Consider the following 27,722-nt stretch of genomic DNA (forward strand, 5'->3'; position numbering starts at 1 on the left):
GACCTTAACATGCAGGTGAACTCTCAAAGCTCTTTCCCTATAATGTTCACCTTCATTCCTTCATCCAGTCATATTTATTGAGCACCTACTGTGTGCAGAGCACTGTACTAAGCGCTTGGGAGAGTACAATATAACAATAAACAGACACGTTTAGTCAGGTCTCTTTCTTCCTGGATTTCACAATCCCAGAGAGGAAGCAAGCCCCTCCATCTCAAGCTCCACAATGCTAAAACAGTATTTCTTAGCACCTGGCCCCTCTCATCTTCACCTCTAATTGATTCCTGATTCCTGCTGCCCTCATCCTGAATTCTCTTTGAGGGCCAACCTCAACCACCAGCCAATGATCATGTTCATTTCAGCCACTGGTCCGGCTTCTCATTATTCACCTAAGCACCCTGAGCCCAACTTTTAGTCTCCATCAACAAGGCAGAGCTAAGGACCTGGTTCATAGTCTCCTGTTGGCCCACTGTTTCCTGAGACAATCGGTCAATCGTACCTACTGAGCATTTAGAGTGTGCAGAGCCCTGTAGTAAGCATTTGGGAGAGTACAATGTAACAGACACATTCCCTGCCCACAATGAGCTTACAATCTAGATGGATGAATTTACAGTCTAGCTCAAAAACCTCAACTGACTGACCATTTATTTAGCTGCTGCCTTTATCACCTGCTTTGCATTTTCTTGGCAGGCAGCACAGTAGAGAAGCTTCAGAGGGGAAAGGGAGAGAGGAGTGGGGCTGAAGGACACAAACTCAGGCAACTGAGGAGGATGAGGAGCAACAAAAGAAAAAGGAGGAGGGAAAGGAAGAGATGATCTGCAGCACTTCAATTTGGTCTCAGGACTCCCAACATGAACTGAGAGAATCTCCATATTTGCCTTGAGTCAGGGATTTTATAAAGATTATATGTCCGTTCTCCCACACACGTCTCTTGACCCCCTCCCCCCACCACCTGCCTTTTTTTCCAGCCACTTTTCAAATAAAAGAACTGGCCCTTTAAGAAAGCTTATAGAACTGAAATTTCTGCCCAATTTAAGTTCTGCCCAGATCAGTAAACCCAAAAAGAGATTAAGTGCACTACACAGTGTGAGGAAACAAATGGCTTACGTAACCTCACTCAAACGGTAAGGGTTTGGAGCCCAGGCAAATCATTCTGATTCCCTTCACATGCACACAATTCATCTTTCAGAATTGGGCAAATTCCACTTTCTGGCAGAAAAATGCTATAGCAGAGAGCTGAGGCCTAGAAATAGCAGTAGATACTGACTTTTAATCTATTTCCAGCATATCAGTAAACCTGTTACTAATGCAAGAAAATGCCACTGCCTAGCTTAATTCCTCAAGAAATAAAACAACGGTAATGATAAAACCCATGAAGTAAAAAAAATTACAAAGTAATACAATATTTTCTAACTTCTAACTTCCTGATGCACACATTTCAATTACCCTCATTCCTTGGATTCTGATTTTAGGATTATCCTGTTTTAGCCATCTCCACTGTCCCAGTTTTCAGAAATTAAATCCAATGCTCACACTGACTAGAAAGGCTTCACTACAATCCTGGAGCATTTTCTGACTAGTACAGTGCTCTATACACAGTGAGCATCAGTGATCAGATCAATCAATCATTCTTAGTGAGCATTTACTGTGTGCAGAGCTCTGTACCGTGTACAGAGCTTGGAAGAGTACAACAGTAGGTGTGTTACTCTTGATTCTAAAGATAATTTCACACAGAAATTTGCACTGTTTCCTGTTTCATGCACTTCATGATACAGTTATTATTTTAAAATCAGCTACATTAAAAATCAAGCGGGTAATCCGTCTTGAATCTGTGGCTATTTTTTGTCCAAGATGCAAGATTTTTACTGTACTTTATATTTTTTAGGTAAAAATGTTTTGAATGTTCACTTTTTGAATAATCTAGAATCTGCAGTATTTTATTTCAAAATGAAAATTTTCACACCAGGAAAATCAAACAAAAAAAATCTCAAAAACATTTTTGTTAATTTTCCTAATAGGATCATAGGGATGAAAGGAACTTTGAGAAGTCAAATTAAAAATCTGAATGAACAATGGATAAAATTTTGCTTCCTTCTCAGCAATTAATTCAGTGTTCTATACACGATAAGTGCTTAATACATACTATTATAACTATTACTCAGAAAATAGCAAAGATTTCCTACATTTTGTATGACATCATACTTGAACTCAGAAGGGACTAAAAGAAACCTTCATCTCTACAGAGTTTAAAAATCTATTAAGAATCAATATTTTAATCTGTTCTTTAAACATCCATCAATGGTATTTTGGGGGTGTTTATCGTGTGCAGAGCAAGGCACTAAGTACTTGGGAAAGGGCAATATGAAAGTACATTTAATTACATCAAGGAACCAAATGCATCATTAGACTAGCTACCGGAACAACTCAGAAAATAGGTTAAGAAAGAATGAAAAGAAACTCATTTCTCCATCAAGACCATGATAGAGAGCATATCTGGGAAGCTTCCGAGACTCAGACTTTTTAGAATTTGAGAAGAATGAATCTCTCAAAATGGATTTAAAAACCTCTTTGTGAAATTATAGTCCTACTCATATTTCCCAAGCTTTTCTTCCCCAGGTCATTCAAGTCTAAAAGGATCATATGAATATCTTCCAGGACAGTATAATTTTGCCACAAATAGGCACATCCTGATGAAAACCCTGAGGGCTGACGATAGCTTGAAGGGGGATTCTGCTATCAGACACAGTCCCAATTTGTTAAGCAGCATTAAGAATGACAACGGAAATGGCTTCTGGGGACATTTAAGGGAGAATCACTGAAACCCCCAAATCTCTTGGTGGAACTCCTACGCAATGTCCTTGAGGAAACTGGTAGGTGACTAGTAGAAACAAATACTCCATTTGCCACCAGAGTTGGATCTACCCTCTGGTAAAAGTCCATGAAAACTTGTAGTGGAGACTTATATCAAATTACACATTTGTGCCAGCAGGCAGTGGGGAAAAACATATACTGCTGGGGTATCTGTACTAAAATTAGAATTTCCCATCCCCCCAATTTGCATTACGCAATTAAATACTTGCATTATTTTCCGAGTTATCAGAGAGGGTAAGAATCTAGGTAAACAGGGTGTCCCAAAATCCCTCTTACTCTTATATTTTTTGACACTGCAAAGAGAAACAGTGTGCCTAATGGATAGAGCATGGGACTGGAAGTCAGAAGGACATGGATTCTAAATCCCAGCTCCTCCACTTATCTGCTGTGTGACCTTGGACAAGTCGTTTAGTTTCTCTGTGCCTCAGTTACCTCAACTGTAAAATAGGGATTAATACTGTGAGTCCCATTTGGAACACAAAAGATGTCCAACCTGATTAACTTGTATCTAACCCAGAGCTTAATGCAAGTGCCTGGACATAGTAAGCACTTAACCAATACCATTAAAAAAGAGGCAATTCTTTTGTTACAGCTGCAGAGAATCCTTTAAGGCAGCTTGAAGAATTAATGAAATACTAGCATGTCAATATCAACTTGCAAAAGCGTGTTCTGGTTCTTAGAATAATTCCCTACAGAGCTTCCCTGCTACGATTAGTCTGCTGCCTTGGCAGTTTTCTCTTGATAGATGACACTTTCCTTTGAACTGCCTTTCATTATGAGAAACAGACCTAAATTCATCTTTTTAAGAATGAAGTTATGGGCAAACATTTTCTATGATCTATATTTAAACCCTAACCGGTAGAAAGTTCGTAGTTTATGGTGCCTTGTCCTTCTGGTAATTAGAACTGTACTGTATTACGGTCAATCAATCAATCACTGGTTTTTATTGAGCTTTTATCCTCTGTAGAGCTCTGCACTACGTGCTTGGGATAGTACAGTAAATAGGAATGAACCCTCTCCTCGGGGAGTTTATCATCTAGTATGAGAGGCAGACATTAATATAAACTACAGTTCTACCATCCAGTTTAACAATAAGCATTAAATCAGGCGACTGAAGCTAATATAATTCAGCTTCTTGACTTCGTGAAAGTATGATATGCCCTAAGGTCACCAAAGCACCTAAAGCCATGTTGGACCCATATAGGGCTTTACCAGATATACTAATAAGAGATATATGGTAATCTTTCACAAAAGCCAATCTTCCGTATCCCTGGTTTCACATCTCAACAACTTATTTCTTAACAGCAAAAAAGCCTCAAGCCATGAGTGATTCATCAGGGAGGAAATAAAAAAAAAGAATCTCAAATAATTGTGTTACTGTAGCCAGGATATCATGGACTTCAACTACATTACAGAGGGACTACAAAGGTGAAATGAAACCACCAGGAAACACGCAGCATTTAAGTTGTGTACATTGACAGAAGATTGTGTTGGCTTTTTATACGGTGCTGTTCTATGGCATATAGTACCCCGGGCACCAGAAAGTGTATGCTTTAACTCCCTAAAAAGAAGCAATGGGGAGTTGGGCAGGAGGTTGGAATCCTTTCCCTTATTTCCCAGTGAAACAAGACACAAAAGTTGTGGCACTAATAACAAGCTCTCTTAAAATTTCATCTATGGAAAGAGGCATGTGCGTTTGTGTGTGTGTAAGCACAACCTGGGGAGGAGGAGGCATGCCACTGACATCATATAGCCAAATGGGCCAACACTGGAATACAGTCCAAACCACACAAATATTATCTTTTGGGGGGCTACTTGGTATGTCTGTGTTGGCTCCTGGGATTGTTTGGCTTTTCCTTCTGACTCATGATCTTCTCTAAGTTCCAGCTAACAACAACAGCAGCAATAACAACACGTTCTCAACTGCAGGGCACCTTGCTGGTCTGTCTGCCCCATGTGTTACCACACTTTCATCTGTAAATACCGCAGAGTCTCTGCCTAAAAACACCGTAGCAGACTTTTCTCTGTCCGCCTTGGGATCAGCCACCCGTTTAGCTATTGACTATCAATAGACACCACAAACACATCAGTCAAACTAACATCTGGAAACAACATAGTTCTAACTAATTTTTCCAGAACTCAAGATTTTGATTTACTCTCTAGCATTGAATAATAGCGCGTTTTTCCTCTTGAAACCTTAAATGACACTGAAAATGGCTGCTGTAACAACCTGCAGGGAGGGAAATAGGAGATAAAGTAAATGGCAGAAGCTCTGACTGCCATTTCCAAGATGATGCTTCTACCGTGGCTCCTTCTCTCTGCATTTCCTAAACTCCTAGATTCTGCACCACTGCCTGCACCATCCTTCCTTTTCTGGTGCCACTGATCATTGCCCCTATTACGTCTTAGGTATCTAAGTGGAAGAGTAGGAGGGGCTCTGGGATGGTAAGATTAAGGACCAAGCCATAGGATCAAACATGACACCTTCAAAAGAGAGTGTGTGTGTGTGTGTCTGTTTTTGGTGGGCCGGAGGGTGAGGGGGTTTAATACCCAGAAATACTCATCCATTTCCATTAGCCCCATTTTGTGGATGAAGGAACCAAATTAAATGGTGCGAGTCTTCCAAAATCTCAATGATATTATGAACCAAATCTGGATTAATTTCATCCAGATCTTGGAAGAGCAACTCATTTCATCTTTTGCTTCTACAAAATGAAATTGTGAATTTTAGAACCATGGAATTGACAGGAATCTTGTGAGGCTATATAATCCAGTCACAATATTCAAGATGAGCCTTAGTAAAACTATCCCATTCCCTTCAACATCACCCAGACTTGTTCCCTTTGCCCTTCCCCCCTCTTCCCGCCCCACTGCACTTATGTATATACCTGTAATTTTATTTACTTGTATTGATGTCTCTTTACTTGTATTGATGTCGGTCTCCCCTCTCTAGACTGTGAGCTCAGCTGTGGGCACGGACTGTCTCTATTGCTGAATTGTACTTTCCCAAGTGCTTAGTACAGTGAGCACTCAATAAATACTACTGAATGAAATACGAATGAAAGGTGGGAATCTACTTTATTTCTACAGGTCTCCGGATCCAAAAGAGGACTTAGGCAAAGTGTGTGGTTTGGATTGGCTATCATTTCTACTAGTTGGCTTTAGGACACATGAAAACCACATGATAAAAGCATGGATGTTAAAAGTCAGTAATTCTTACTAGTATACAAATATTTCATAAGATGACATCAAAGAGAAACAAATGTTTCCTGACAAAAGGAACATTTCCAACAAAAACACTCTGGCGGCCCAAATAAAATATTTATTTTTCAAACAGATGTTTTTGTTGCCAAATTAGATGTTGTCAAAGAAAGCTGGTATAAGACAGCTTGGTCACAGCCAAAAGTGGTGTGTTGCTTCGGCCGGGTCTGGCGGAAAGCAAGGAGTGTTGAAGAAAAAAAGTGTGTGTGTGTATGGTGGGGGGGTGGGGTGGGGGAACCTAGAGAAAACAAAGTGCAAAGAGGCTGGTTTATTGGGACATTCTGGGAGGAGTTTGCCTCCTTTGACATCCATGGAGAGCTCCACCCATTTCTCAGCAGAGCCTGCTTTTCCTAAAGGATTGTTCCAGAGAGGAGCTTCTCCCTGATCTGTTCCTGCCTGAAACATGGCTAGTTTTCCATGTGGTGCTGAATTTCTTTCTCTTTAATCAGTATCCTGGCTAAAAGTGGAAATTGGTGATCCAATTTCTGGTTCAGTTTTAAACCTTTTCTACCTCTTCTCCAACCCAAAGTCTTAGGGCTTCTGTCATCAGGCAATCAAGCTTTGCATATGCAGCTTTACTACTGTGGTTTTACATACCATTCTGTAAACCTCAGTCTGTGTTTCCCTGTTCTCATTCTTTCCGATTTGTAGTATTGCTTCAATCTTGACTTTGACCATTATTCTGACTGGGAATCTGGTTCATCTGTGATTATGGGGTCTTGTTAGAGCTAGCACCCAGATTTTGGCTAACCCCCTTGCCCTCGCTTTGCTTCTGGACTGTGCTGAATATAGGAAGGACCATATTCCTAATAAGATTTTCAATCTTCAGAATAAATCAGCCACATGGCCCCCAGCTGAGTCAAACTTGTGCTTCTGGGTAATGGATGACTTACCACTGAAATGCTTCTTGACCTATTAGTTTAATGCTTTGACGCTTTATTATAATATAGTTCATCTATTCCTGCAACCATCCTACCAAAAATGTAACTGACAGGGATAAGAGAAGGTGAGTGGGCACTGCACAAACCATTAACACTATTGTCAATTCCGTTTCAAAGGAGCTTAGCCTTTGGAAAGGACTGAAGCTCATCTTTCATTCGAAAAGGTATCCAAAGCCACACAAACCCTGTTTTTGAACCCTAAAGTGGAAAACAACTGTTTTCAAACTGGTCGAGCCCCTGACCTTGAGTGCTTTAAAACCGATGGCAAGGAGTTTCTGTTTGGGGTGGAGATGGATGGGCAACCACTAGTAGTTCTTGAGGAGTGGGAAAATGTGTCCTAAATGTTTTTGTAAAAGAATGATCCAGGAAACAGAGTGAAGTAAGGATTGGAGTGGAGAGAGAGAAGGCAGGGAGGTCAGCAAGGAGGCTGACACATTACAATCAAGGAGGGACAGGATAGGGTAAATGCTTGGATTAACGTGGCAATTTGGATGGAGAGGAAAGGGCGGATTTTAGTGATGTTGTGAAAGTTGAACAAACAGGATTTAGTGAAAGACTGAAGATGTGGGTTGCATGAGAGAGATGAGTCGAGGCTAACGCCAATGAGACAGGGAGGAGAGTGGTGCTGTCTAAGGTGGGAGGATACGGGAAGACATGGGAGTAGGGTTTGGGTGGGAAGATAAGGAGCCCTGGTTTGGACATGTTAAATTTGAGGTCTGCATAATTTATGTGAAACAGCAGAGGTGACTCTGAAAAACTTGAAAAGAGATTGAGACTTCGGGCCTTTGGCACTTATTGCTCGATACAGTTTCCTAGGCAGAATTTTAATAAATAACTTCTTAAATTGACTACTATCCTTTTGACCCACATCTGCAAAATTGCCTGCTCTGTGCCCTAGGCAAGTCATTTAACCTTTGTTTCCGCAACTGTAAAATGAGGATTAAAGACCTGTTCTCCTTCCCCCTTAGACTGTGAACCCCATATGGGAACTGTGTCAGATCTGATTGTATCCCAGCGTTTAGCACAGTGTGTGGCACCTAGTAAGCACTTAAATGCCACAATGTTTATCATCATCACAACCAGGCAGTTTTATGTTCCCTTGGAACAAGAAGAAAAACTAAAATACAAACTCCATTCAGTATGCCCCAGGACATAATGAAAATTATGTAAGCTGTCCAACTACTTAGTCCTTGTCTGGGTATAAGATTCAGTAATTCAATTTAAAGCAAAGTCTACATTCTCTTCTCAAAATTGTTTGATGTCTTGGGTTTTTTGTAGGGAAATATGTATGTTATTGAATCTGTAACCTCTTTTCATCAATGAGTCGATGTTTCCTTGTGCAGAATTCTCCTTACATTTTTGTCAAAAGCCACTCTGCTGTCTTTTTGGTGAACTGCCAAAATCAATGAACAATCTTCCTTGTGTGACACCTATATTTATAAAGGATTTTTGGACTCCAATTGCAAAAATCTTAACAAAAGGATGCATTTTGTTCCCAAATAGCTGAAACAGCATCTAAAATTTTGAAGTGACAGCTTCTGAAACTATTTTTTAACAAAGACTCACAAAGACAAACTAATAACTTTTTAAAGTGAACGGTAAAGCAAATAAATCAATTCTATCAAATTTTTCCAAAGAGTAATCCTAATTGAAAAAGTGTATAAATCAGCATTTTTAAAAGGAAAGAGATATACCCTGTGCATTGGTGGAGTTTTTAAAAGATTACAGAATTATGAAGTTAATTCCACTGTAAACAGGACATCGGCAACTGGATAGTCAGGTGACACCTGAAACTAAAAATGGGAAACCAAAAAACTCCTCGTCTTAAGCCCACATATTTATTCACTCCCACTATCCTTCCCTATCCCCACCAACAGCAGCATTACACCATTAATTTCCCAAAGTGCTAATATTTCCCTTGCACAAAGGGTTTCCTTCCAAGTGTTGCTGGTTCTTTCTAAGCAATACCTTTCAGGTTTCTGCTTTCTTTTCCACCTCCTCTTCTTGGCCCTGGTCATTCCCACTGGGAATTCTGCAACCTCTTCTTTGCAGAGCTCACTCCCATCTGTCTCCCCATCTAGACTGTAAGCTCATCGTGAGCAAGGAACATGACTACCAACTCTGCTGTGTTGTGCTTTCCCAAGTGTTTAGTACAGTGCTCTGCATATAGTAAGTACTCAATAAGTACCACTGATGATGATGATGATGGTGACGAGACTCTCTCCTTCCACCAAAATGATGGAATCTCCCGCCACAAAAAAAATCCTCCCGGCACACCCCTTTGACGACATCCCATCCTTTCTCAAGGATTTCTATTGGCTTCTTGTCAACTTACGATCTAGAAACTCCTCTCACCACCTGGCCTCATTTTCTAAAAACCATATGACACTCATCGACAAGGCTGAATGGCAACAAATTCACAGTGGAGGCAACACAACTTTTAAAAAATAGTAGCATGTGTACATGAATATGTAGAACATCTCCCAGTGGGAACTCAAGTCAGGGAACAAAATGCCTCTCCCTGGAAAAAGAAGAGTATTTTTGGAAGAAGCCCTGTGGTGGATCCATGGAAAGAGCACTGCTCTGGAAAAGAGGAGGCCTAAATTCTAGTCCTGGTTTTGCCTACAGCTGGTTAACACAAAGATACATATACATTTTGCCATGTGCTACACCCCTGCCTGGCAACTTGCCTGTTGCAAATGGTGCCCCAGAGGAAACATTTCTGCGAGGGGAGAGAGAATCTAAGTGGTGGTGCACAAACAAGCAGGACAATCAATCAGTGGTATTTTCCGAGTGCTTACTGTGCATGACATGCTGTACTAAATTCTTGGGAGAATGCAGATTCTTCTGTTCACATTCTCAGCCCTGAAGTCTCAGGACTGAGGGTCATCCATCATTCTTGAGAGGAGACAACATCCATCCAGAGCAGGGTGGCCTTGTGGAAACAGCCTTATCCCAGCTCTGCCGACTGCTCGCTTTGTGACCTTGGGCGAGATATTTAACGGCTCCGTACCTCAATTTTCGCAACTATGGGAATGAAATACCTGTTCTCCCTCCTACCTAGACTGTGAGCCCCCTGAGGGAGAGGGGCTGTGTCCGACCTAATTAACTTGTACCTACCCCAGCACTTAAAAAAGTGTCTGACAGTTAGTAAGCACTTGAATAAATACCATTAAAAAAATCCATATTTGGGGAACAAGAAGAAGAAAGGAATGAGCAGATAATTTTTTGAGCAGAAGCTTAGAAAGAGTTGTGAAACAAAAGAAAAGTAAGTAGTGCTGAGCGCTATCAACAATAAACGGTACAATAAATGACAATTTGGGGGGGGAGGACCACCATCTCGGTGATTAGAACTGTCAGTGCCAACTATGGATATTTCTAATAACTGTGGAACTTGTTAGGCACTTACTATGTGTCAAGGATCATACTAGACTCTAGGGGTAGATACAAGATAATCAGGTTGGACACAGCACATGGAGCCCACAGTCTATCTCTACCACAGTGTGCTCACTGTGGGCAGGGACCATGTTGCGAACATAGTACGTGCCCAAGAAATATAGCTGACTGAGGGAGAAGAGGAATTGAATGCTTGGGAGTCAAAAGGATCTGGGTTCTAATTCCAGCTCCAACTCTAAGGTCACTTCATATCTCAGGGGCCTCAGTTACCTGTAAAATGGGGATTTAAGACCGTGAGCCCCACAGGCAACACGTATCTACCCCAGAGCTAAGAACAGTGCCTGGCACATAGTAAGCACTTAAATGTCATAATAATAATAGCAATAATAGTTATTATTGCCCCCCCCTCCAGAGACCATTAATCCCTCTTCCATTCTGACAGCACAACCACTACACTCTGGCCATTTCTTCAGATGGCTTCCAGACCGAACTTCATAATCCCTGGGGCCATGGATTCTCACACCAAAATGTTATCAAGAGTTCTATTTCATCTATGTATATATTTCACATATATATGTGAAATAGATTAATTTGACACCTCGGGCTTTCAAATAAAGCGATACCTTTATAAAGCTGACTTTGGACAAGCTGAGCCAGAATTCCCCAAAGCAGGGAAAGCTGTTTTAGGAAGCAGGAGCTCAGAAAATGTTATCTTTAAGCTGGTGGCCTTCAGATGCATTTGAATACAGAGATTTATGAGATTTTATCTTACTCGATTCACCATTACCACTGGGAAGATTCTCACTAACACTGACAAATCCAGAATCATTATGGAGGTGCACCAGTAGGCAGAATTCACTTCAAGAGACAGCCATTTGTCTTCAGTGTCCAAACTGGTTGACCCTCATTCTCTGAAGAAAGCAGTTTGTAAACAAAAGACTCCATACTTTCAAAAATGCTGAGGAGAATTATAAAAGCAGCCTCCTCCTCCTCCTGTGATCCAAGAGAAAGATGGGGAAAGGTTTTTGTCTAAATTCAGTGAAGAGTGTCAGAAATTTATTATCCTTGAGCATGAAAGAAGGTTGAAATTGGATGAGGTTAAAATAGCTACGTTAGAACCATTAACTGTGCTAGGAGAAAAGCACTTCATGAAGACTCACAATTAAGAAGGCATCATCTGAGACCGTGACCTTGATTTTCATACCAATATTTGCTTATATTCCATTCTTCATTACACCCATACAAATAATGCATGATAGAACCTTCGCTTTAGAATATTCCTACTTGCAAAGGAAGGTTTCTAAGATGGCTCTTCCCTTTGTCTGTTGTATAGCCTTGAGTAAATCGCTTAAGTTTTCTGTGCCTCAGCTACCTCATCTGTAAAATGAGGATTAAGATTGAGAGCCTCATGTGGGACATGGACTGTGTTCAACTTGACTGTCTTGAATCTATCCCAGTGCCTAGCAGAGTGTCTGGTACTTAGAAAGCGCTTTAAAAAGCACAAAACAAAATGGTGTTTTCCTTCTAGACTGTAAGCTTGTTGGGGGTAGGGAATGTGTCTATCAATTCTGCTATACTGTACTCTCCCAAGCACTTAGTATGGTGTTCTGCATACAGTAAGCACTCAATAAATAGCACTGATTAACTGGCGTAATAGTTTGGGTTGGATTGCTTGGGAAACAACAGTCGAGCCTTGGAGAAAGATATTTCTCTGACATAACAGTTATCCAATGGGAAAGAGCCTCATAAAAAAGAGCGAAAGACTTCACTCTAAATTTGACCGAAGTGTCCTGTAAAACAGATTGAAAACAAGCAGAGAAAAAGCAAATTCATTCAATAGTATTTATTGAGCGCTTACTATAATAATAATAATGTTGGTATTTGTTAAGCGCTTACTATGTGCAGAGCACTGTTCTAATGAGCAGAGCACTGTACTAAGTGCTTGGAACGTACAATTCGGCAACAGATAGAGATAATCCCTGCCCAATGATGGGCTCACAGTCTAAACGATACTATATCAGTGATCATATCTTAAGTAGGAATATATAAATGGTGTTTATCAATCAACGGTATCTATTAACAATCACTCAATATGTATTAGTATATAATATGTAATACTAATATTAATTAATATTAATATAACATATGTATTGTATTCTATGTGCAGAGCACTGTACTAAGCACTTGGGGGAGTAATAATAATGATGATATTTATTTAAGCGCTGATAGAACAGAGTTGGTAGAAGATACAATAAATACCAAAATTACTGAAATTCCAGAATGTGAAAACCTCAGTTGATTGTACGGACTGTACCAAAAAAAAAACAAACCCCAACACAACAAAAGTTACACTAGCAACATGAAAGCATCTTCCCATGTCCCACTTCAATTGAACCCTCCCACACTCTGCACAAAACATAAAGCAGATCTTCAAAGAAAGTGCATTAAGGAAACACATCATTGATCCCTTCTTCCCACAGCTACAATAAAAATAACTTACTAACTTGTCCTGAAAATTGGTTCTCCTGGAAAACAGACCAAAACCTCTTCATCAGACACCTTCCTACTACCAATTGGAAAGAACAAATAAGAATAGGTCTGGAAGGACTTTGAATTCTCTGGAATAAAAGCCCTATAAAAATACAATTTTTTCTGATATTGCAAATATATCAACATCCATCACTACATTTTGGAACTATTCTTAACCAAGGTCTAGTTACATCTCCTCCAAAGTGATGGCACACTCAGAGGACAGGAAAATCTGGCAGAAAAGTTTTGAGGTGAGTGTCGCTTTGGAAATTCTCTCTGGGGTTTTAACCTCCCAACTACCATTTACTATTATTATTATTAACAATAATGATAATAATGGTATTTAAGTGCTTACTATGTGCCAGACATTGTACTAAGTGCTGAAATGAACATAGGCAAATTGGGTTGGACACAGTTCCTTTCCCACATGGGGCTCACAATCTTAATTTCCATTTTACAGATGAGGTATCTGAGGCACAGAGAAGTGAACTGACTTGCCCAAGGTCACCCAGCAGAGAAGTGGCAGAGCCAGGATTAGAACCCAGGTCCATGCTCTATCTTCTAGGCCATGCTGTTTCTCTTAGCACTGGGGTAGATACAAACTTATCAGATTGGACACAGTCCATGTCTCACAAAGGGCTCATATTTTACAGATGAGCCGAAGAGAGTGGAAGAAAAGGAATGTCTGCCAACTCTCTCATACTGTACCCTGAGAATCAATTAATCACATTTACTGAGGGTTTACCGTGTGCAGAGAGCTATGTGCTTGGGAGAGTACAATATAATCGTGTTGGCAGGCATGCTCCCTGCCCACAACAAGCTGACAGTCAAGAGGGAGTTCAAATATATTTTGATCCTATTTTACAGTTTCACACTGCAGGGGTACTAACCAGCAAATCAATACCTCCCAACAACTGGTAGACTCTATCCATTCTTTAGAAAATAAAGCTATCACCCACAATTTTTCCTTGTGCATCGCTATTATTCTGGGTAATATGCAGGAAAAATTACTTTGGACAGATCATGTTCTTTCATATGAGCGTCTGGCAATGAATTCAATTTAGTATTCAGAAAAGAATGTCATGTTTATGCATGCATTAGGTAAGTGCCAATTTGTTTGCATGAAAATCAAAAGGAGCAGGAGACACTTTCAGTCGACATCTGGATTTATGCATTGCATTATTCCGATTAGCTACTGAACCCATATTTTAACTTTATTTGAACACAGAAGAAAATGAAGGCACAATAACTTCCATAATAAGTGTCAAAACCCCACCTATAAAATCAGAAGAAATGAGAATTCGCTCAGTATTGAAGCCTCCCGTTCTAAATCTCATGAAGGAATTTCAGTAAAAGGAAATCAGATCCTAATTCTCTCTAAATATGTGCGTGAAAGCTATGAAACTGGGGCTGCAGGGTCATTGTGAGCAGGGAATGTGTCCGTCATGTTGTTACACTGCACCCTCCCAAGCACTTAGTACAGTGCTCTGCACACAGTAAGCACTCAATAAATATGATTGAATGAACCCCCCCACCCCACAACCCTCATGTACATATCTTGATAAACTCCCAGTCCCCTATCAGTGATAGGGGACAGCTCACCACTGTCCACACACTGGATCTTCAGGGCAGCTCTTTTAATATCTATCACCCCTTCTAGGCTGCGAGGCCCTTGCGAAGCAGTGTGGCCTAGTGGAAAGAGCGCAGACCTGGGAGTCGATGGGCCTGGGTTTTAATTCCAGCTCTCTCTCTTACTGCTCTGTGACCTTGGGCAAGTCACTTCACTTTTTCTATGCCTCAGTTCCCTCATCTGCAAAACAGGGATTCAATACCTGTACTCCCTCCAGCTGAAACTGAGCCCAACTTGGGACCTGATTATCACATATCTGGCTCAGCACATAAGAAGTGCTTAATAAATATTGCAATTAACTAAATGTGGGCAAGGAACATGCCCAAGGAACCTTGGGCAAGTCACTTAACTTCTGTGTGCTTCAGTTCCCTCATCAGCATAATGGGGATTAAGAACGTGAACCCCATATGGGACATGGACTGTGTCCAGACCAATTAGCTTGTATCTACCCCAGCACTTAGTACAGTGTCTGGCACATAGTAAGCACTTAAATACCACCATCATTACCATGATTATTTCTGTCAACACTACTGTACTGTTCTCTCTCAAGTGCCTATTATATTACTCAGTACCCAGCAAGCACTCAATAAATACCAAGGATTGATTTGTGCTGTTCACAGTTCACCACTGAAAAGACACTGGATCTGCAGGGCAGTCTTAAGATGATGGCACTGCCCCATGTCAGCAGGTAGCCTCCCTGTCTGGCGGGAGCCTGCTTGGAATACTGGGACTGGAAACTGGCCTTATCACCCCTCCAAAAATGCAAGGACCAGAACTGTGCTCCTTATTCTTCAGGCCACCACTCCATGTCTCTGTATTGTGGTAAAACTATCAAGGTTATACCTAGCCATGAAGCCTACTGGAAAGAACATTGGGTTGGAAGCCAGGAGCCCTGGGTTCTAACTCCAGGTTCACCACTTGCCTGGCGTGGGACCTCACTTAAACGTCTCAGTTTCCTCATCAGCAAAATGGGGATTAAATGAGAAGCAGTGTGGCCTGCCTCAGCTACTTTATCTCTAAAACAGGTATGCAGACTGTGAATCCCATGTGGGACATGAACAGCATCAAATCTGATTATCTTGTACCAACACCAGTGCTTAGTAAAGTGCCCAGCACATAGTAATAATAATTTTGGTATTTTTTAAGCACTTACTATGTGCAGAGCACTGTTCTAAGCATTGGGGGTAGATACAGGGTAATCAGGTTGTCCCACGTGAGGCTCACAGTCTTCATCCCCATTTTACAGATGAGGGAACTGAGGCTCAGAGAAGTGAAGTGACTTGCCCACAGTCACACAGATGACAAGTGGGAGAGCCGGGATTCGAACTCCTGACCTCTGACTTCCAAGCCCGTGCTCTTTCCACTGAGCCACGCTGCTTCTCTAGTAAGCACCTAGTAAGCATTTTACAGATACCACAAACACAAAAAAACCTGTTCTCCCTTCCCACCTAAACTGTGAACCCCAAGTGGGATAGGGATTGCGTCAATCTGATTATATTACACGTACCCCAGAAGTTAGCACAGTAGTTGGCAAACATCAGTGTGTGTAAAATACGATTATCATCACATGGAGCAGAAAAGGGTCAAGGAAGGGCACACAAAATGACCAGGAGAGGGAAAGATAAACTAGCTTGACTATGAAAATAAATTATAAATATTATGATTCCAGAACTGCAATATGAAGACTGAGAAGGGATAGAACTGAAGGAGACAAAAATAACAAAGAATGTGGACAGGGCAAATCATGGAGTATTGGTTAGCCAAATCCCCCAGGAAATGCCCTAGAGGGTCACAAACTGAAGCATGGAGAAAAGACGTTCGAAACAAACAAAAAGAAATATTGCTTCACACAGTGGCTAGTCACTATATGGAATTCGTTATCACCAAAAGTTCTGCAGGCAAAAGATATGAGTAGGTTCAAGAAAAATTTTGATGAATTCACGAGCAATAGGGCCATATCGGGTTATTAAAGGGAAAGATTAGTCAAGTTAGAAGACACATTCTGAACTATAAGGACAGAAACCAAAAAAGGACAATCATCCCCTCGTTCTTCTAAGAGTCTTTGATGCCAGCGTCAGACACAGAATGGGTATTGGTTTAATACTGGATGGCATTTCTCATGTAACATTAAAAAGTTAATCCATTCCTTTCACCTATTTGGGTGTAAGAAAAATGAAAAAAAAAAAATACCCCTCTAACCACATCTAACCACCTTTTAAATATGTTATGTGCTCTGGAATTGTTTATCCTAAAAAGAAAGCATTTTCTCCCATTAAAATAGAAAAAATGTGTTATTCCAGCATTAGTTTGACAAAACTGATCACTAATCTGTTTTTCAATGAAAAACTACTGCAGACAGCCAGGTAACGAGATATGTAAGTATTGCTATTTCTAGCAATGCCTAGCAAGAAGCAGTCTGTTCCCCGTCAATAAAATGAAGCTGGAAACTATAGGGAACAAAGTGCTTTTAACACCACCACTCTAATTACCCAGTTGGAGTTGCCCTCTGATTACAAAATATTCTGCAAAGTAACTCTTCTTTCTTCCGTTTTACTCCCAAGTCACCAGATAAATATCTAAGAATAGTCAGAGCTATTCCTTTACATCAAATTTTAGGGGTGAAAAGTGGGCAAGCCTCCAACAGTTTAAATATTTGCAAATAGAATTTGACTAGCATATAACACAAATTATTTTCAAAGGGACTAGTTCAAAGGTACACGCTTTGTTGACATTCAATTCAGATTTGTTGATGGACTAGGCTTTCAGTTTCTTATACAGTTCTGGTTTATTTCACGCCTAAGTCGCCTCGGCATTTGGGAAATGGCTCAAACTGAGAAGCAGTGTAACTTAATGGATAGAGCATAAGCCTGGGAGTTGGAAGAACCTGGGCTCTAATCCCGGCTCTGCCAACTTGTCTGCTGTGTGACACTGGGAAAGTCATTTCACTTTTCTGGGTCTCAGTCACCTACCTCATCTGGAAAATGGGGGTTAAGGCTGCGAGCTCCATGTGGGACACGGACTGTATCTGATCTGATTAGCTTGTATCTACCCCAGTGCTTAGTACCATGCCAGGCACGTAGTAAGTGCTTAACGAATACCATTAAAAAGACCCAAACCAAAAACAACACAAAAAAAACCCTCTTTCCTTGATCCTAACAGGCCCCATATTACCTTTTCACCAAAATACATAGATAGATAAATAAATAAAAATGCAAAAGTCCAAATTGGCCAACTTATGTGGCAATCAGGAAGGGGGGATTGTTGGAGGGGAAGAGAAGTGGATAGGGTTTAGGCAGTCAGTCAATCGTATTTACTGAGCACCTGTGTGCAGAACACTATACTAAGTGCTTGGAAGAGTACAAAACAACAAGAAATGGACATATTCCATGCCCACAATTTGCTTACAGTCTACAGCAAGCTTACAGTCTAGACAGCATTCGCTGGGAGAGTGTCTCTATCTCCCAGCAAACCAAGTCTTGACCCAATTTGGAAAAACACTGGTTAAGAGAGAGTGCATTTCACTGGATCACAGATATGCCTTTTTCGTCCTCCAACCAGTTGATTTACAACTCACGAATGAGACACACCCTTTGACTGGTTCCTGCAGATTATCTGATTTGTTTAAATCAACTGTCATTCACACGATGGCCAATCTGATGTGGCCAATTACCATTAATAAGGTGGTGTCAACTCGAGTTTTTCATCTAGGGTGAAGGAGGGGAAGAAGAAATCGATGTCTGGTGGCTAGGAAGAGGTACACTTAAGTAGGGGTCTTCCCACTCCATAAAATAACCTCTCAAGAGCAGGTGGAATATCTTCTACATTCTATTCAATCCCTCCAGAGTCCAGCAGAGTATCATGCTCACCACGGTCACTTAATATTTATAGTATCGCCTGATTCCCCCTCTAGACTGTAAACTCACTGTGGGCAGGGAATGTGTCTAACTGTTGTACTGGACTCTCCCAAACCCTTCGTACAGAGCTCTGCACAGCGTAACTGCTCAAAACCACTGATTTATTAATTTTAGTTTGATAAATGAGTGAATTAATGATGGGAGGGAAAATCAAGTTTAGGTTACAAATGATTTATGATCGAGATGAAGGGGTTCAAGTTCGACTGGCAGCAATTTGCTCATGATTGCATTTGACAAGAACAGCTGTAAAACTAATTAACTGGCAAACTGTTGTGAACCAATGAAATTGTCATTTTAAGAATTCCAAAATCTATGGGAGGTAATTAGCCATGGACTACTTTTTTGAGCCTGAAAGGCTAAGATAAAAAAAGACCTGGGAATCAGACATGTTTAACTGGGTAAACTATTGAGCCTAATTTTCCCAGTGTCCAAGACTATAGAAGATGAGGCACTTTTTGAGGCATTATAACTTTCAGACCATTAGGGAACTGTTCAGTGCATTGCTTGCTAGCATGGTACACATATTATTGCAATACATTGAACAATTCATTTGTGGCCTGAAAGAAGTACTGATTCTCTCCAAGTGCCTAACTTATTACTAGAAAGTAAACTTTGCCACTGGGAGAATTAGGTTGACTATTTTCAAGTGTGAAAGATGAACTTTCTTCCATCTCTTTATTTTTGTTTCTACCTGACAATCCCAGCAACCCATTTTCCTCTACTTTGGTTCCTGTTCAATTTTTGCATTTTCTGAGATACTGGATCTTTCTGCCAAGGGCTTCACACAGTAAGTGCTCAATGAATACCACTGATTGATTCTCCTTTGCGCTCTTTTATCCCTAGTCCCAGGTTTTATTTTTCCTCTTTCAACCAGTCAGTAATATCTACTGAGTGCCTGCACTGTATCAGGTGCTTGGGAGAATAAAATTGTAAAAAATATGGACCCCTCCCTCCAGGAGTTTACACAGCATTGTTCTACAATGACCTTCGAGACTCTGATTGATTAATCAATCAAGTCTGGCCAACTACTTGTAAGGGAAGGGTTATTTTTGAATGTTTGTGGGTGTTAACTTTTGCTTTTTAATAATAGGACTTTACTGCTACCTCCATTTTGAATGCCAAATCTTTGCCTTATTTAAGCATAGTTTTGCTAGGCTTATCAGGGGTTTGGGATTTTTTTTAAATTATTTTTTTTTAAGCACTTACCATGTGTCAAACACTGTTGTAAGCATTGGGGTAGATATAAGTTAATTAGGTTGGACACAGTCTGCACTGGGCTCACAGTCTAATTAGGAGGGAGAACAGGAGAACAAGTATGGCACAGAGAAGCTAAGTCACTAGGCCAATGTCATCCAGCAAGCAAGTTCATTCAATTGTATTTACTGAGCACTTACTGTGTGCAGAGCACTGTACTAAGCAAATGGCAGAGCCAGGATTAGAACCCAGTTCCTCTGACTACCAGGCCCATGGTCTCTCCACAAGGACATTTGTCTGTTGTGTGACTTTGGGCAAGCCACTTCATTTCTCTGTGCCTCAGTTACCTCATCTGTAAAATGAGGATTACATCCTGCTCCCTCCTGCTTAGACTGTGTGCCCCATGGGAGACAAGGGACCGTGTTCAACCTAATTAACTTGTACCATATCATATCTACCCCAGTGCTTGGCACATAGTAAGCGCTTAACAAGTACCATAATTATTATTATTGTTCTTAGCAATCTTAGCAATAATATTATTATTGTTCTTAGCAATTCATGATTTACCCAAATAATTTTTCCAGACAAACTGACAAAATGGGCTTGTCATCTTTTTTTTTTTTAAATAGATGGTAAGGGAAGAATTGTTAAGAAAGGGCCGGTTCTGATTTCAGACCTCTCTATTCCAATTACTCCTGCTTTAGGTGTATGTTTTTGGACTACACAAGCACTTGAAAAGTGTGATTTTAAATGCTTTCTTCCAGGTCGAGCAAAATCCAATTTGGATAACGCAACTACACATTTGCTCCAAATTGTGTTGTTATTGTCTGTAGATCTCCTGCCTGAAAAATATTTATTCAGAGTCTGCCAAATTGCTTCAAATAATCAGCTTTTCCTTCATGTCTTTATCAAGAGAGCTAAATGTGATCGTTCCTTAAAATGCTCTCTTCAAAGATAACATCTCTAAGGAATGCAAACAAGCTTCCACACCCAATAAATCACATCACCACTAACACACCAATATTTTTAAAAAATCTGTCTTCAATATATGGCCCGTCACTGCAGAACACTCTTGACATTTGCTATAATGCTTTCTGCCAATCTGAAGTCCATCAGAGGCCACACGAATTTTTGAAATGAAGGGGGTTTCAGTACCAGTGCGATGGCTTTCTAGTGAAGTGGGGATATACAACAACAAAACAGGACTAAATGCAATATGTATTCTGGTACAGCCCTTTATATCTAATGCAAAAGCAAAATACAAAATAGGCCACTAGTTCCTATAGAGAAGCAGTGTGCCCTAGTGGATAAAACACGGGCATGGGACTCAGGAGGACCTAGGTTCTAGTTCATTCATTTAATCGTATTTATTGAGTGCTTACTGTGTGCAAAGCACTGTACTAAGCGCTTGGGGGAGTACAACAACAGACACATTCCCTGCCCACAATAAGCTTACAGTCTAGAGGTAGGGAGAGAGACGATACAAATAAATTACAAATATGTATCCCAGCTCTGCCACTTGTCTGCTGTGTGACCTAGGGCAAATCATTTACATTCTCTGTGCTTCACATACCTCCTTTGTAAAATGGGGATTAAGACTGTAAACCCATGTGGACACAGACTGTGTCCAACCTGATTAGTGTGTATCTACCCCAGTGCTTAGAACTGTGCCTGGCACATAGTAAGTGCTTGCAAATACCATTAAAAAAATAGTTACAGCATGTAACTTTTCATGTAAAGTCAAGAAAGCCGGGCAAGTTAATAAATGCCAAAGACATGAACAGATCAGAAAATATTCCCATTTCCTGAAGAGTTTAACATATTACGGAAAAAACCATAACAAGCAATTTAAACATAGCTGAGATTTACAAATGAGATCAACTATATGACATTTTTACTGGAGTATATCTCCTCTACGTTTCTAGTTACATATTTTAACCATCTATTTAGTTCTTAATTTTTAAATTCTAAATGAATCAGCACCCCCAAAGTGCTAACATTCAAATGAAATTACGCTGCATGGCTTAGTGGAAAGAGCATGGAACTGGGAGTCAGGAGACCTGAGTTCTAATCCTAGCTCTTCCACTGGCCTGTGTGACCTTGGGCAAGTCACTTAACCTTTTTGGACTTCAGCTTCCTCATTTGGAAAATTGGGACAGGATAGAATGGGAGCCCCAGGTGAGACAGGGCCTGTTAGGTGCCCAATATGATAGTTTTATAGCTATCCTAATGCCTAGCACATAGTAAATGCTTATAAAAATTCCATAATTTTAAGAATAATTCCATCATTTAGAAATGAAACACATAAATATAGATTTAATGCCCAATGTAAAAAAAAAGATGCTCATGAAAATTAGAATAATGTTCCATCTCAATAAAAGCCATGCAATTTTAAAGGAAACCTTAACTAAAGCAGCATCTGCTATAAGGGAGCTTTCCTCTCATTCCCAAGTGCTTAGTACAATGCTTTGCACACAGTAAGCATTCGATTCATGATTGATTGGTTCCCAAATATAAAGAGGGACTCGGGAAATCCAAAGAAATTTACTGCAGTAAAATTAAACTCAATAAAGCACTCCAAATTTAGCAGTAAGTTTAACGTCGAATTCAAAACAAAAGCAAACTTTTTACCATGAAGCAATATCTACATAGAAATAAACTGGATTAAATAAAAAGGAGAAGTTAAAAGTCTTTTCTTTTGAAAATATTTGGGCACTCTCTAAAGCATGTGGCAGATAGAACTGGCGTCACCTTTTCTTAAAATCCGAAGAGTACCTGGTGTTTGTTAAGCGCTTACTATATGCCAGGCACTGTTCTCCGCTCTGGGGTAGATACAAGATAATCAGGTTGGACACAATCTCTATCCCACACAGGGCTCACAGTCTTAATCCCCATTTTACAGATGAGGGAACTGAGACACAGAGAAGCGAAGTGACTTGCCGAAGGTCACACTGCAGACAAGTTTCTACGAAGTTGAAGTTTAAGCAGTTAGGTCCTAGACTGTTACGGAAAGACCTTTGTGAGTAGGAGAAAGGGTCTACCGATTCCTTTGTTTTTTACTCTCCCACTAGGTATAGCGCTCTGCACAGAGGATGATAATCAATGGACTGATTTCAGCTGCAGACATTCTACTTTACCCATCAATCCAATGCTCTACTGCAACACTGCCTTTTTTCCCCTTCAGGATACAGAATGGAAAAAGGTAGTTGGAATTTCTGCTCCTAGGAGATTCTCAATGAATAAAATAATGAGTTCTCAAATCAAGAGAATGCTACCTGAAGGATTCCCTATCCTAGTTGTCAATCAGTTCCCAGATTAATACACCTCACTGCATTTTTACAAGGCAAATACGGCCATCAGTTCACATGTCCAGAAGTCTAACCCTTTTTACTGGCCGTTGTTAATCATTCACATCTCTGGCTAATAGCAAGCTGTACAATTAGAAGAGCAAAATCTCAGCAAGAGAGCTAACTGCAAATTCCCAAATCCCACCCTGCCCCATTCTTAGTAAAAATGCTGGTGCTAATACAGCTGATCGATTTTTAAGTATGTCACTACCACACCCTTTCTCCCTAGGAAGACCCATCTTTATGAGAAAATTCAAGGCTCTCCCACGGATTATACTCTACATTTTAACACTGTGTTTCATCATTCAAAAATTAATTTTGACTCGTCCAGTCCCAGAAAACTCAATATGCAACGGTTCTATTTCAGACTGATAACATAAGAACAAACTTTCCCCTATGAGATGAACGCATATAGGTTCTGAAACCAAATCGTGACCATTTCATTGCCGGGTGTCACACAGAACACATGGGATTTGAGGTAATTTTGCAGTTCCAAGTTTGAAAAATGCAAATATACAAAGATTCTTTTTCGCTTTTCTCCCCAGCCAGTGATTTCTCCGGGATGGCTGAGGGGAAGACACACACAAAAAACCCTTCAATGACTGAAAGGCCTCCCTTGGAAACCCACAGCCACACCTTCCTTAGCCACGAAGGAAGAGGGGAGACTCTGGTTTCCCTGCAAAGCATTTACAATCCCCTCCCAAAATCAAAACAAATGCCTCTCGGGGCTCATTACACCAGTTGTGTTTTTACACGCCACCTACAAAACTAGGGAAAGCATGCCTGCTTCGTGAGTGTGTCTTTTTGAGGTCTGGCAAGAAGCACTGATGGTGCAAAAACAGGGAGCCTTTAAAAACGTTATTGGCATCGCTCTTGTGGGATGCCTGGTTCCCTGCCAAGTGGCACCGAAGGGAAACTCTCCACATCCTACAATTTCTAGTTTCAAGGAGCGACGTGCTGCACGGCCCCAGATCCCTTTGGGGCTGTGTGACCTCGGGCAAGTCACTTCACTCCTCTGTGCCTCAGTTCCCTCATCTGGAAAATGGGGATTGAGACCATGAGCCCCACTTGGGACAGGGACTGTGTCCAACTCGATGTGCTTTGGATCCACCCCAGGTGCTTAATACAGTGCTTGGCACAGGGTAGGCACTTAAATACCATCCACATTATTATTATTTCCCTCCCTGCCACCCAAAAAGTGGCAGCCTGGATTATTGATCCTTTAGGCTGCCTGGTAATAAGGTGGGCAGGGGCTAGGTGCCTCTACAGCAACTGAACCCGAGGATTGTGGGGTGGGGGGCTGCCAGGAGACTCCCCCCAGTCTAGAGGAGGTTTGCACTCCCTGGAGGACCACCTTTTCTAACAAGGAGCTTCCAGTTATGATGCCCAAGGGGCACGGGGTTGGCATAAGCCCTTCCCCCCAGTAGCTTCCAGATACGATGCCCAAGGGGCATGGGGTTTATAAGCCCCTTCACCCCTCTACCCAGGGGCTTCCAGGTACAATGCCCAAGGGGCATGGGGTTGGCATAAGCCCCCTCCCCTTCTCCACCCAGGAGCTTCCAGGTACAATGCCCAAGGGGCATGGGGTTGGCATAAGCCCCCTCCCCTTCTCCACCCAGGAGCTTCCAGGTACGATGCCCAAGGGGCACGGGGTTGGCATAAGCCCCTTCCCCCTCTCCACCCAGGAGCTTCCAGATAGGATGCCCAGGGGGCACGGGGTTGGCATAAGCCCCTTCCCCCCTCCACCCAGGAGCTTCCAGGTGCGATGCCCGAGGGACAAGGGGTTTATAAGCCCCTTCCCACCACCAACCAGGGGCTTCCAGATACGATGCCCAAGGAAGGGGCACGGGTTGGCATAAGCCCCCTCCCTTCTCCACCCAGGAGCTTCCAGGTAGGAAGCCCAAGGGGCACGGGGTTGGCATAAGCCCCGTCTCCAACCTGGAGCTTCCAGATGCGATGCCCAAGGGGCCCGGGGTTGGCATAAGCCCCCTCCCTCTCTCCACCCAGGAGCTTCCAGATAGGATGCCCACGGGGCACGGCGTTGGCATAAACCCCCTCCCACCCCCCCCCACCCCCAGTCCTTACCTGATGATGTCGTCGTTGTGCCCCAGGAAGAATCTCTGACTGTGCTCGCGGGTGTTGTAGACCACCCCGACCCCGGCCACGAAGTAGACCACCTCCTTGCCCGCCGTGTAGTACAGGTTGTTGCGGCACTGGTGGCCCCTGTACCCGTAGACCCACTCGAGGCGCAGCTGGCATCGGGGAGCCGTCCGATCCGCCATCGTAACCCACCCCGGCCACCCCCTCCTCTACGGGAGCGGCCGGGCCTTTACTCTGCCCTGGGCAACGGTGGTTTCCAGGAGGAGAAGCGTGCACGACGCCCCTCGGCCGCTGCCACCATAATCCAACGTTGCAGCTGCTGCAGCTGCTGCAGCTGCTGCAAGAGGAGAGAGCAGCAGCTGTGGCTCCGGCCGCCCCTCGGCTCTGCACAGCACGCACAGCGCAGTGCTCGCAAGGCTGCACGGATTTCTTCCCGCCGAGGAGCGGCCTCCACCTGCAGGAAAAGCTCCTGCACAGCTTCGCGGGGATGCTCGATTTCTCCTCCTCCTCTTTTTCTTCTTCTTCCTCCTCCTCCCTCTCCCGAGACTGTCCGGGTCTGCTCCTGGACGCTCCTTAGGTCTCCGTTTGCAAAAAAAAGCGGGGGGGGGGGGGGGGGGCCGGGATTTTTTGGCCGCCTCCGGCTGAGTCGATCCGGTGACAGCTTTGATTTTACCGGGATTTTCCCAACGCCGTCCTTGGTGACCGTAACCGGCAGGGAGAGAAAGACAGGGACAGATTGCACGTAAATAATCATAATAATATAGAACGATGGCATTTGTTAAGCGCTTACTATGTGCAAAGCACTGGGGGAGGATACAAGGTGATCAGCTCCCGTCCCCCCATCCCCTCCCCCGGGACGACGATTCCTATTCTGAGTCCTAAAATGTCATTATTTCAATAAATATCATATTCTAGTGGCGGTATATGGGTTCATTCGGTCAGTCGTATTTATTGAGCGCTCACTATGTACAGAGCACTGGACTAAGCGCTTGGAAAGTATCCCGGCTCCGCCACTTTATTATTAATAATAATAATATTTGTTAAACGCTTACTATGTGCCAAGCCTTGTTATAAGCGCTGGGGTAGATACAAGATAATCGGGTTGTCCCACGTGGGGCTCACAGGCTTCATCCCTATTTTCCAGGAGAGGTAACTAAGGCGCAAAGAAGTGGCTTGCCCAAGGTCACCCAGGAGAAGATTGGTGGAGCCGGGATTCGAACCCACGTCCTCTGACTCCCGGGTTCTTGCCACTAAGCTAGGCTGCTTCTGCTGGGTGACCTGGGGCCGGTCATTTCGCTTCTCTGGGCCTCAATTCCCTCGTCTGTCAAATGGGGATGGAGACTGTGAACCCCACGTGGGGCAGGGACTGCGTCCAACACGATTTGCTTGCATCCACCCCGGCGCTTAGGACAGTGCCTAGCACATAGTAAGCGCTTAACAAATACCATCATTATTATTATACTGACATATTATTATTATTATATTGGATTTGCTATTTCTCAATTTCTTTTTTCCTGTCTTTAAAACCAGACCAATCGTTTAAAAGGCCATCTGATTTTGTTTTTTGAAGGGATTTGTCCAAATTCTTAGGGGGGATTTTTAAAAACCGTTTCCTCATGCTTTCCCCTCCCACAAGATGGGGGGGAAATAAAAGACTCACCCCTCCTAAATTAATCACAAGCGTCTAAAGGAGATTTCTATCCCTGAAGAGGCATATTTGGAGAGGGACGAAAGGGAGAGAGAAAAAGAGGAAACCACTGAAGGTGAGAGATAGGAAAGGGAAATTCCAGCTCTGCTACTTGTCTGCTGCGTAATCTTGGGCAAGTCACTTAACTTCTCTGTGCCTCGTTATGGACCAGGCACGAGCGTGCTAATTCTGGTGTGTTGTGCTCCCAAACGCTTAGTACAGTGCTCTGCACATAGTAAGCGCTCAATCAATGGTAATAATATGATGGTATTTGTTAAGCGCTTACTATGTGCCAAGCACTGTTCTAATAGCTGGGGGGGGATACATGGTAATCAGATTGTCCCACGTGAGACTCACAGTCTTAATCCCCATTTTACAGATGAGGTCCCTGATGCACAGAGAAGTTAAGTGACTTGCCCAAAGTCACACAGCTTACAAGTGGCGGAGTAGGGATTAGAACTCATGACCTCTGACTCCCAGTTACCTCATCAGTACAATGGGGATTAAGACTGAGCGCCCCATTTGGGACATGTCCTGTGTCCAACCTTGAATCCCAATGTTTAGTACAGTTCCTGGCACATAACAGCCGTTTAACAAATACCATTAAAGAAAATAAAAAGACCGAGGGGATGCTGAGGGGTGAGAGGAGGAGATGGGGAGAGCCACAGCTTAATGGAAGCTGAGTGGGGGGGTAAAAGGATAAAGGTGGGGAGGGACAGAGACCCTCCCCCCCACCCAGAGAAGCAGCTTGGCTCAATGGAAGGAACATGGCCTTGGGAGTCAGGGGTCATGGGTTCGAATCCCTGCTCTGCCACTTGTCAGCTGTGTGACTGTGGGCAAGTCACTTCACTTCTC

General features: G+C 42.3%; 1 protein-coding gene across 4 annotated transcripts in view; it reads right to left on the reverse strand.

The window, feature by feature from the left end:
• EML6 (EMAP like 6) overlaps window positions 1–25,382 on the reverse strand; it is a 144,092-nt gene extending 118,710 nt beyond the window's left edge. For all 4 annotated transcript variants that reach the window (XM_001509924.6, XM_007672024.4, XM_029071718.2 and 1 more), the window contains exon 1: window positions 25,166–25,382. In XM_001509924.6, coding sequence (XP_001509974.2) covers window positions 25,166–25,362 — 197 coding nt within the window. In that variant the 5' untranslated portion in view covers window positions 25,363–25,382. The remainder of the gene's footprint in view (window positions 1–25,165) is intronic.
• Between the last annotated feature and the right edge of the window lie 2,340 nt (window positions 25,383–27,722).

Source organism: Ornithorhynchus anatinus, chromosome 9 (assembly GCF_004115215.2).
Source record: "Ornithorhynchus anatinus isolate Pmale09 chromosome 9, mOrnAna1.pri.v4, whole genome shotgun sequence".
Taxonomy (NCBI): domain Eukaryota; kingdom Metazoa; phylum Chordata; class Mammalia; order Monotremata; family Ornithorhynchidae; genus Ornithorhynchus; species Ornithorhynchus anatinus.